General features: G+C 35.3%; 1 protein-coding gene across 4 annotated transcripts; it reads right to left on the bottom strand.

Moving 5' to 3' along the window:
• Positions 1–217: 217 nt before the first annotated feature.
• On the bottom strand, positions 218–5,375 carry LOC111025041 (uncharacterized). 4 transcript variants are annotated; one of them, XM_088118002.1, is made up of 7 exons: positions 5,159–5,371; positions 4,814–4,923; positions 3,052–3,208; positions 2,737–2,959; positions 1,906–2,016; positions 516–560; positions 218–445 (listed from the first exon to the last, which is right to left on the bottom strand). In XM_088118002.1, the coding sequence occupies exons 1-7, from the start codon at positions 5,271–5,273 to the stop codon at positions 286–288; spliced, it is 921 nt and encodes a 306-aa protein (XP_087974128.1). In that variant the 5' UTR covers positions 5,274–5,371; the 3' UTR covers positions 218–285. The 4 variants fall into 4 exon arrangements, with proteins under 4 accessions (XP_087974128.1, XP_087974125.1, XP_087974126.1 ...); XM_088117999.1 differs by lacking the exons at positions 218–445; positions 516–560 and adding an exon at positions 611–1,272 and having other exon boundaries at positions 5,159–5,375; XM_088118000.1 differs by lacking the exons at positions 218–445; positions 516–560 and adding an exon at positions 611–1,272 and having other exon boundaries at positions 2,737–2,930; positions 3,059–3,208; positions 5,159–5,374.
• Positions 5,376–11,310: the final 5,935 nt, after the last annotated feature.

The raw sequence follows: 11,310 nt of genomic DNA, 5'->3' as shown, positions 1-11,310 counted from the left end.
TTCCTCTCCTTTATCCACCTTGAGGAGTTGGGAAAGGGGAAAAAAAGTAATTAAATCTTATTCCAATCACTATATTTCACAATTATCTCTATGTATTTTGAAATGTTTTAATTTGGTCCTATAAAAATTTCACAAGAATTGATTTTAATTTTACCATTAAATTTTCATATTGCATTTAACAATAGATTATTCATTTTATATGACTTGAAATTGGTGGTTGTTACAGAAAATTGACCCATTAAAACGTTGTGAGCAACAAATTGATTAGAATTTAGAATTTAGAATTTACAGGACAATGGCCTGTGCATCACATTCAGTAACGTTAATCCTCAGCGAACCCCATACATGGCTGCATCTCTCCCATTTTCGCTGCATATTTCCCAAAAAAGCCTCTGCCCAAGCCTCCTTTGCCCCTCCCATGCTCACTTCATAAGGCACTGTGAAACTGTTGTGCAAATTTATTTAACAACACACACAGTAATGGTCACAATTTGAGAATTTACCTACAAAATTACCTCAGCAGTTCTTCAAGCTGAGATCCCTTTGTGGACGCACCTTTCCTGTAGGAATCAAACTTATAAGAGGTTGAAATAACCTTTGAGAACAACTGTTTTGACAACTGGAGCACCGCTTCATTAGCCTTCTTTCAAGAGCATTTTAGTGGAAGAAACAATTTCATTGATGATATGAAATTACAAAAGACCCCAAGAGGTTACATGAAGCACTTCCAACTGTAGCTTAAGGAAGTGTGACTATAGTAAAGAAATAAGGGAGAACATTTGCACCAAGAAATGACTACAAAGACAACTGAATCAAAAAGCCGATCTAAAGGGAGGACTTTGTCGGTAGTTTCTTTCCTTCCAAGTAATCCAAAAGAAGGCTCTAACAAAATGCTTCCAGAGAACTTCCTTTTCTTTTTTGAAAGGGTGGCCCAAGGGAGTGGCTTCCAAAAGTGGAGGGACTGTAGTCCATCCAAACGTTTTTAACAGAAAATTCCAGAACCTCAATGCGAATGAACAAGTGATAAAAAGGTGCTGTTGTGTTTCTGAAGCCTGTTTATAAAGGATGCACCAATGGGGAGAAATAGAGTTGTATGGCTGTCTCCTTTGTAGCTTGTCACAGGAGTTTATAGCTTGGTGACTGCATTCCCATAGGGAAAATTTGACCTTTTTTGGGTAGGGACCCTTCCAAATTGCTTTGTAAAGTCCAGGAGGGGAGCTCGTTAAGTGGGAAGATAGGTCCTTGATGAGGGAGCTGGTTGTGAAAACACCACTGGGATCGGGGCTCCACAATAAATGAAATCAGCCTTCTTCCGAGAGCATGGTATTTTTAGGTTTTCAAAATCGCATTTGATTATTGGACTAAACAATATGAACATTTTGACAAGAGCTTTCAAAAATTAGTTAAGACACTATTCAGCGTCCCAAAAATCATACCAAACTCACCCTAAGAAAGCTAGCTATCATGGGATGGGATGATCTTCCAGTTGCATATTGTATTCTTTCATTATCTGGTTGCAAGCAACAGGTTTTCACAACTCCATTAAACCAAGCCATGTTAGAGCGGGAAAAAGATTCTGTGTATGAAGTGAAGAAACAGCACAGCACAAAAATAGTATCCAACAATCTAGTCTTCTAAGCAAATTATGGACTGGGTTTTTAGATTTAGTGTGACAAGCTTGTCACCAACTGGATTATTGCTACAACACGTACATTTTGGACTGTTACAAGATCTGAATTGGATAACAGTTTCTTGATTCTATGGAAGAGATATGCCAGATGTGAAGCGGATATCTCAGATTTTAAAGTATGGTAATGATGCAGCTATGAAGGAAGCTATGAAGGAAGATTATCATTTAGTAGCATTATTATTTCCACGATAGGAAAGAAATTGGAAACGGCGTACCTGCTTACTGATAAACTGAAGATGTGAAGAGGCTTAGCAGAAAGATTGTAAGTAGCCTCAGAGATGTGCTCCTTGTCAAATAGGTACACAATTGGATAGCCAAGAAGCCATCTGAGCCAAATAAAATATCAACTAATCACATATTAAACTCAACCTATCAAAAGAATAAAATTAAACTGCTATACAAATCACATTGAATAGTCATTAAATTCTTACCATGATTTATATTTGAATTTGAAAATTAATTTTCATTGGTAGAGTCAAAAGATAACAAAATTTCCCCGAACTCGAAGAGCTAAGAAAAATCTGTTCTTACTAGAACTAATTACAAAAGGGCTATAATTAGTAAACAGTTTGACATTCCAAAGGGCACACCAATTAGAGGCTAGCAACTTTACTATTTTGTGATCTTCCTCTTTCCTTTTCGCAACAGAATTGTATGAGAAGAGAGATTTTTCCAGAAAAGTTCATTAAAGGATTTTAATTCCACCTCCTAATGTCTCTCTAGTCAGAAGGTGCTTGATCTCTACACTACTTATGGGTAACTTTCCATCTCTATCCAATTCATTCCACTATTAAAGTCCTTATACAATATCAACTAATATCATGTTCAATTACTACTATATCCAACAGTTTACGCTAACAATGCCAATTCATGGGTCCTTGACTCATTAAGTGGCTGTGGAACTCAAGCATCCCACTAAAACTAAGATTCTTCTAGTACTACCAACCCCAATTGCAACTACAAAGCTAAAAAATGCCTCTAGGTAGTTTATGAGTCTTATGTAAGAAATGAATAATTAAGAGGTACTTAAGAAGTAAAGAATTTACCCATTTAAAGTTGGCAGCATGATTTCAGTTTGTTCCAAAAAGTTGCTAAGATCAATGACAGAAGACCGAGAACTAATCTTGTGAAAAGAAGATCTGGTACACGTTATGCAGTTTCCCCCAATAGACGGCGATGGATCATTTTCCATTTCATCTAGAGAAAATAAAGATGAGAACAACTTTTGAACTGATTTAAGCTGCAAACCCAGTGGGCTTCTTTCAGGATCTATTATAATTTGGAGCAAATAAGACAAAAAGGTAATCACCAAAGAGGGTAAATGTAGCACTCAGAATTTAAAAGATGAAGATTAATATTACTGTGAACCTCGGGGGGATCCTTTGCAATATCAACCAGGAGCAGTGCTGTTTTGGAATTTAAACTTGATTGAATGTGCTCAGCGAGTCCTTGCACATGTATCAGATATATCATATCCTCTATGACCATTACCTTAAGATGCTCAAATATATGTAATTCCTGCATCGGTTTATTAAAACATTTTGTATTAAAATGGTGCACAAGACATTTAAGATGATAAAATGGTCATATATCTTCAATGACCATCCCCGCATGTGTTATTGGTCAATGTAGTCATGTCAGACCCTAACAAAAAATTTTGATCAAGAATACTGAGCTTTCGAGAAAAATGAAAGAGCACAAAAGGGCCAACCAACAAGCAAACAAGGAGACCAACAAAAAATGGGCATACAAAATAATAGCCCAAGACTTCAAAGTTTCCTAAGGTGTCCAAGTCAGATTTTGGGAGGACCCATGGATTGATTCTGCCCCTCTTTCCACCACTTTCCCGGATTTTTTTGCGTTATCCTCCAAGAAAGGTATGTCCATTGCGGATTGTTGGTGTGCAGAGGCTTCAACTTGGAATCTCGGTTTCAGAAGAAATCTCTTTGAAAGGGAAACGAGTAGATGGGCAAACTTCACTGAAAAAATAGAAGGTGCAGCTATTGGAAATGGAAGAGACATTTTATGGTGGAAAGCGGACCCATCCGGCCGTTCACAGTCAATTCAGCCTTACGCACTCATAGGAACAAGTGAACGAGTGAGAAAGAGAGAGACAGTTTGAACAAGTGCATTACGCACTCATAGGTGGGCCCTAGAGAATACTTGTTAATTACACAGGTATAAGGAATATTGGTTAGTTACGTAAGGAGGATATATCTAAGAGTAGAGATAGGGAGGGAGGGATTATCTGAGTAATTACATAATTGTGATTGTATTCTCTGTGAGCACTTGGGAGAGGCAGGGAGCTCTCTAAACTCCCTTGGCTTGTTAATAAAATTGAGGCTTAGGCCTATCATCACCATAAACAATTAGGAATAGTCCTGCATTTTTGAATTAAGGGATATTATTCCACTTTACTAAGAGAAAATGTGCCCCCTACTCCAGTAAATGGGTTGAGATTCGTTTCTTTTCTTCTATGTTTATAGCATTTAAAAGTACAGCATCTACTTTCACCTAATAAGTACAATATAATTACTAAGAAACCCCCACATAATTTAAGATTTCTGAAAATGAAAATATAAATTTGAAAGACATTTTTGCTATGAAATAGGTGAAGGAACCTCCCAATTTTGAATCTTCACTTAGAGTTAATAAGTTCATATTTGAAATAAACTAAGTCTCCAACTAGATTTATAGCTCAAACTTTGAGTTCTTATACAAAAAGTACAAGAAATTTATAGGGATTTTAATTTGTTTTGTGCGTTCATGTGCATGTATCCTGTTTTCATAATTGTTATGAAGCAGTAGCTCAACTTTATATAGTAGCAACCTCGCTATTATTACACTTATATAGAGATAAAATCTCCAAGGTAATTTCTTCAAAGAGAATAGAGACTCTACATTTTTTGTTGCTATTGAACCACAAAGCAACCCTCATGGGACGTTAGATATCAGAGATGTAGTGACAATTTTTATAGGCTTCAGTAGTCTCATTCCCCCAATGATACAACAAAGAAATTGATTGTAAGGTCTATTGAAATAATGTTAAGGATGCAAAGACGTTGATTAGCATAATTTAGAATCCATCAACTAGAGTATGCAAGCAAGAAGTATGTAATAAACCTTTTGCATCAGTTTTAGAAGAGCACAAAGCCGCTCTTGCAGTTCAGGCATCTTTCCGCCATAGTCTATCATTACAACTGGTCTTCTTCCTGTACACAAAGCTAAGACATCTGCACCACCAAACAAACAAGCCATGATCAAGGGGGAGGTGATGATAAGAACTATACTGGCAACGCTTTCGAATATGCAATAATCAAAACCCTCAATATGTTGGGTCAAAAATTTCAAATGTACCAAAGAATTGAAACATATAAACAAAAGGGGAAAATGAAGCCGATGCAGATATTAGAAAACAACAGAAATGAAAGAGTGAGTCTGAGAAGACGAAGGATAATAGATATTGACCTATTTCAAGGCGACGCTTCGCTGGGAATTTGAGACGCCATTTGATTTGACGAAGAGAAGAATCTAACACCTTCACTGCTTCGTCCACTTCTCTTGCCTCCATCATGCCGCTCATTCACCCCAAAACAGCTCTACTCTTTTTGTTTATTTCTTTTTTTAGTTTAAATATCATTTGATCATAACTTTCAATATGGATTTTTGACAAAAATGATATCTTTTTTTAGGTTGCGTCGTTCGGGTTTCTGCAATCCCAGACCGGGATCCTTCTAACCCGGACCGGGATCCTCCAATCCCGGTCCGGGATCCCAAATTCCAGATTTTTTTTTTTTTGCATTTTCTCCCGTCTGGGCCCTATTGTTATCAATTAAATCTTGAGCATTTAATGCAATATTGTCCCGAGATTTTTGTAATATTGACTTTTTTGTAATTAAATTCGCACAAATTATGTAATTATGTACGTTTTTTTTTATTTTTTCCATATTAAACTTTTAATTTACTATTTGAGTTAGATATTTTTTTTAAAAGTTAGATTTTTTAAGGTTGGAATTAATTATTGTGAGAAATTTGTAGAGGGAATAAAGATTTGTAAAAAGATTTGTGGAGGGAGATGTTGATTATGAAACATGAGGGTACTACGGTAATTTTACACCGTGGTGAATTCGTAGGGTTACGTTGGCACCGCAGCAGTTTGGTAGCGGAGACTGCAACATTTTTTTTTGTGTTAAGTATTTTGAATATGATGTAACATGAACTTCTTTAGAAACATTGAGGCAAAACAATATGTCGTACTTTAGGAGACAATTTGCCTTCTAGCTATGGTCTAATAAGGCAGTTTGGTGATGAAGTGTACGAACTATTTTTCAATATATTAATCATTTTAATCTTTATTTTTATAGCTCATTGAATTTTAGGGCCGGGGTCAAGTATAACTCGGCCAAGAATAATAGAATCAACAAAAATGTGCCAACCTCGGGTTCGACCTTGCCCGAGAAATTTGACAGAACCTGAAAAAGATCCAACCCTGGGCTTCACCTAGCCCGAGAAATTTGACAGAACCTAAAAAGATCCAACCCTGGGCTTCACCTAGCCCGAGATCTACCCGAGAAATTTGACAAAACCTGAAAAAGATCCATCTGTTCTAAGGATGCATGTTGACCATCAGTAGTTGCACAAGGGGCATTCGTACTTACAGACTGTACTTCCACAACATGTGTTCTTGAGGATGGATCACCGCCACAAACTGGATCCTCAGCTTCATCATCATCCTCATTCTCAATTTCAATGTAATCATCATCCTCATTCTCAGTTCCTATGTAACCATCATCCTCATTCTCATCCTCATTCTCATACTCATGATCCTCATCACCTCCAACATCATCCCACTGACCGAAGTGTTCTTGTTCATCGTCGCCTAAATTGCATGAGACAATGTTGTCCGTCAATGGAGTCATAAATTCTACAGAAGATGGCGGGTTGACAGTATGTATAGGTCAGTGCATGTGATTTAGTGGGACAGGAGAAGGAACATTTTGTTCTACTTGGCATGGAAATGAAGCGAATGTTTCGGTTTGGGGATATAATGTACCATCACGTGAGTTACTTCCACTACCTTGTCTTTCCTTTGGAACAACAGAGACATACAAGGGCACTTGAAAAGGATGTGGAGGGCCCATAAGGTAAAAACCAAGGCTAGTATCATCAAATATATAAAAGTTTGATACTTGGTACTCAAATTTGTAGATACATTGTAAAACAATATTGAAAAGGTCAGGATTTATTCTAGTCATCCTAAAGATTGCACTTACAAGGTCTCTATATGTTATTCCTTCGTCAACATTAAACCCACCCATAACTCCACCTTCGTATACAGTGCCTATCTGCTCCACTGACCCCCATAGATCACAAAAAGGTGAACCATTTTGTTCTGCATTACAAAGCACAATTGAAAGACAATTAGAGATAGATTATGATATATATATATAAAATAAACTTCAACCTCGGGCGGGAAATGTTGGGTGTGTTGCCCTAAACTCGTAGTTTGTATGTTGTGTAAAAACAAATGTATATTTAATAAAGTTTTATTCAATAAATTTGTTGTTGAATTCATAGCATTGCATTGTATAAAATCCAATAAACTAAACATCCGAGGTTATTTTAGTGTAACCGGGACAGTATATGTACTGGGTATATATTTGATATATTGGGTATATAATTGATATACCCCTGATATACAAGGTATATGTTTGATATACCCTGATATACAAGTGGATTATGTCCCGTGAATAACCTAAAGGGCCTATAGTATATGGATAAGGCTGGGTACCTTATCTTGGCAACACTATGAATCCAGCCCACTCTGTAAAGGTTACAGACGACTCGATCCAGGTTGTTCGTGTGGAGACATGCGAGTGGGGGTATCCTATACAATGAGTTTGTATAAGACCGGACCGCGAAATAGGCAATCTTTAGATGTAACACCGTTAACTAATAGATTGCTATTTCTTAGGATGACCAGGCAACTCATTCTCAATTCTGAGTGAGTTATGGACTCCTGCCCGTGAGCACTCGTCCTTTGATCTGTATGGGTGAGAGTGGCCCAAGTTGCCGACTCAACATTCCTACCATTTTGGGGACGAGACCGAGTGGGGAGCTGGGAACATAACTTCACAAGATGAAATTCATTCCTCCCCGACTTTAGGGGAGTAGATGAGTGTTCCCTTAAATGCTGACTCCGGGACTTGAACAAGGGGCCCCACTCTCTTATTGGCCCGAGAGGGACTTCCGGTTATTGGTCGAACCGTAACCGGGTTGTTCATTAGAGGAGTAGTGGTATTTAAGGAGTAAGATGTAACTCAAGGGTAAAACGGTAATTTTACCCAACTTGAGTTATGAGCACTCGTGAAGGATTGACTCATCATTAATGGTCGTATATCCATGGACACGAAAACATTCTACAGTGAGAAGAGTGCAACTGCGGGTCTTTAGTGGAATGACCCGTAGTTAACGAATCTTGATTAACTCGGTCAATGAGTTTGACCGATTAATCTTGCATCGTTGGAGCTTCTGATCTGTAGGTCCATTAGGTCTCCTTGCTAGCTCATAACGGGTAAAACGAGGATGAAGTTTTTGGAAGAATTTGAATGGTTCAAATTACTTAAGGAATTATATGTATATTGATACATTATAATATATAGTTAATTATAAATTAAAACTTATATTATGAGAGAAATTATTTGAGTGAGATTCAAATAAAATTAATATAAATAAGATTCATATTAAAACTATAGGTTAAAAATAACGTGCATAAGATGTACATTAGAACTATAGGTTATACGAGAGAAATGTTATAGAATATGATTCTATTTATGAGATAAATAATTAAGTGTTAATTATTTGATATATATATATATTTATATATATAAATAATATAAATAATAATAATAATATTATTACTATTATTTAATATAATAATAATAATATTATTAATATAATAATATTATTATTATTAATATTTAACTCCCCTGCAAAATTGTAGGGGAGTGGACAGCTAAGTGACGTGGGGTAACTCTCCACGTCACTGCTTTTGTTTTTCTTTTTGCAGTTCTGCAAAAACAGAGGTGAAGAACAAAAGAAAGATCTACCATTTTCTCTCTCGATCAAGCGCTCTCAATCAAACTCTCCCTCTCGTTCCAAAGAAACGCTCTCACAAGCGTGTTCTCAAAACCCAAAAGGATAGCAAGGAAGGTCGTTTGGTGGTGTTCGTTGGGTAATCGTTGATGAAACGTTCTTCAAAGGTAATGGTTTTCCACTGTATTTTCTTCTTAACGGTTTTTATTTTGTTTCCCAAATATCACAAACAACGGTCCGTTCCGCTCTGGGATTCACATCCCTTCAGGAAATATATTTTCCCGCCTGAGGTGGAGTTCAATATGCAGCCACGCCTGAGGTGAGTTTAGTACCTCGGCCGAGGTTCATCAATAACATGATTCTTGATCGAGAATCATATCACCTCGCTCGAGAATGGCCTGAAATTTAAACCGAACAATGCATGAGGAATTGACAAATGAGTTTAACACAAAATAATGAACGTTATTGTTACTCCGACTGTAACAAAAATAAACCAAACGATGACCAAATAAAAACACATATGTTAAAATGTAGACATCAAGCAAGATTATTGAGCAAAATGAGAAAGCATAAAAAATAAATAAAGAAAGCATAAAAAATAAATAACTACCTCTTCCAAAGTCTTGAAACTTCCAAAGAGAATATTGACAAAGTTTTTCAAATTTTTTAGGATTGTGCAGAGAGAATATTCACAATAAGGACATATGTTCTCTGAGGTTAGTAATGACATGTACTCATTGGTTAGGTACAACTTGGTGTGCATTAAATTGGTTTTGTGGTGCATTGAAGCTACTTCGGGCGGGAATGTTTCTACCTCAGGCGGGAATTATTACAACGATCATCTGTTACATTTAATGGCATTATGGTCATTTCACCTGCTTATGACACATCATCAATGCTAAAAGTGGGTCAGTTGGGCACATTTTGAGGGGTGGGTCATTTGAGCATTTGAAAAACTTTTCAAGGTCATTTGAGTCAATTTCCCAATAAGATGTGTGTTTAGAGTTCTCTTAGGCTACGTTTATTTATACCCAGTCGTAACGAAATCAATTGGAATCGTAATATTATTTGTTTACTAGAAATTTTCTCTAATCAAAATTCGTTTGACGTTTATTAAAACTATCTACAGTCGAAATCAGAATCAGAATTAGATATATAACAATTATTAATATACTCCTTTCTCCCTCTTAACTAATTACAAATATATTATTGTGTTAATCTTTTTTAAACTACAATAATAATAAATTTTAATTTAATTTATTTCTATATTATTGATAGTAAATATTTTTATTATCACAATTTATCTAATACTAATACATAAATAATTAAAATAAAATTACATCAAATATAATATTAGAACAACCAAACTTTAATATAAAGTATTATTATAATATTTAAAAGTAATAATATCTATTTAAAAAATTTATTGATATTAATTAATATTAATTAATCATATTATATAATAAAATCACATCAAATAAAAATATTGGAGTATAAATGAGAAAGAAATTATAAAGGTATAAAAAAAAACTAATTAAAAATTATATGGATCTAATCCATAGATGAGACAGAAAGTGTAAAAGTGTTACATTAATTATAATATGAATGTGGGGTTGTAATGAGATTACAAACTTTGAGATAGGTCCCACCATTTGATTACATCCAAGTTCTCCTTAATATTTTGTTTTAAAACATTTTGTTTTAATTTCTTTTCTCTCTTTTTAGTAAAACATGTCGGATGTGGTTCGAACTCACAACCTCATGGTTGGAGGAAAGTGTCAATTTTCTTCTATTATTTCAACTTCTTCCAAGGGTCGAGGTTTTCTAGGTGGGAATAGGCATGAACAAGTAAAGTCATTGTTTGTTACACATTTAAAAACTTTTCGTGAAATAGCTTATTCTCAAGCATCCCTTATTCCCATGGACAAGAATTTTTTTTCCTCTCACAGTTTCATGCGTTTGTCCATGAGTTTTGTGATATACTCTTATCTCTCTCCTTTTAAATAAATTATTTTTTATGTAATTATTTAATTTATTTTATTCAAATTAATTAACTAAAATTAGTTAAAATACTTAAATTAAATTTACAAGTAATAAAACAATATTAAAAGTTTACCAATAACGTACTAAATTAATTATTCTATTCTAATAAATAAATTTATTAAAATTTCTACTTAATTTTCTATAAAAAATGTAATTAATTGATGCAACTAATAAGATGAAAATGATTAATTTTGTTACACACATGAAATGATAATTATTGTTATACAAAGGAAAACCACAAACAAACCAACCAAGGGAACAAAAAAGGATCGACGAGATGGCCAGCCAAACCGAGCCGAGCCGACTCAAGCTCGACCCATTGTCGAGTCCGGCATCCTCCCTCTTCTGTTGCCCATGATGCATTGGGCCTTACAACGAATATCTAGGGCTCACCTAAAAGGCTCTAGAACTCTCCAAACGACTATAAATAGGCTATGCAACCTAACCCTAAGGTAAGTTGAATTCGACCATTGAATTCAATC

Source organism: Momordica charantia (assembly GCF_013281855.1).
Source record: "Momordica charantia cultivar OHB3-1 chromosome 9 unlocalized genomic scaffold, Mcharantia_2.0 BLBB01000009.1, whole genome shotgun sequence".
Lineage (NCBI taxonomy): Eukaryota > Viridiplantae > Streptophyta > Magnoliopsida > Cucurbitales > Cucurbitaceae > Momordica > Momordica charantia.
Note: the sequence above shows the minus strand (reverse complement) of the source record. Positions and strands in the feature narration are given on the sequence as shown.

Coding starts and splice junctions, on each gene's coding strand:
- LOC111025041 (XM_088117999.1), bottom strand. CDS start 5,273: ATGAGCGGCATGATGGAGGCAAGAGAAGTGGACGAAGCAGTGAAGGTG. Junction 2,960..3,051: donor GGATCCCCCCGAGGTTCACA/GTAATATTAATC, acceptor AAATTATAATAG/ATCCTGAAAGAAGCCCACTG. Junction 2,017..2,736: donor ATGCTGCCAACTTTAAATGG/GTAAATTCTTTA, acceptor TATTTGGCTCAG/ATGGCTTCTTGGCTATCCAA.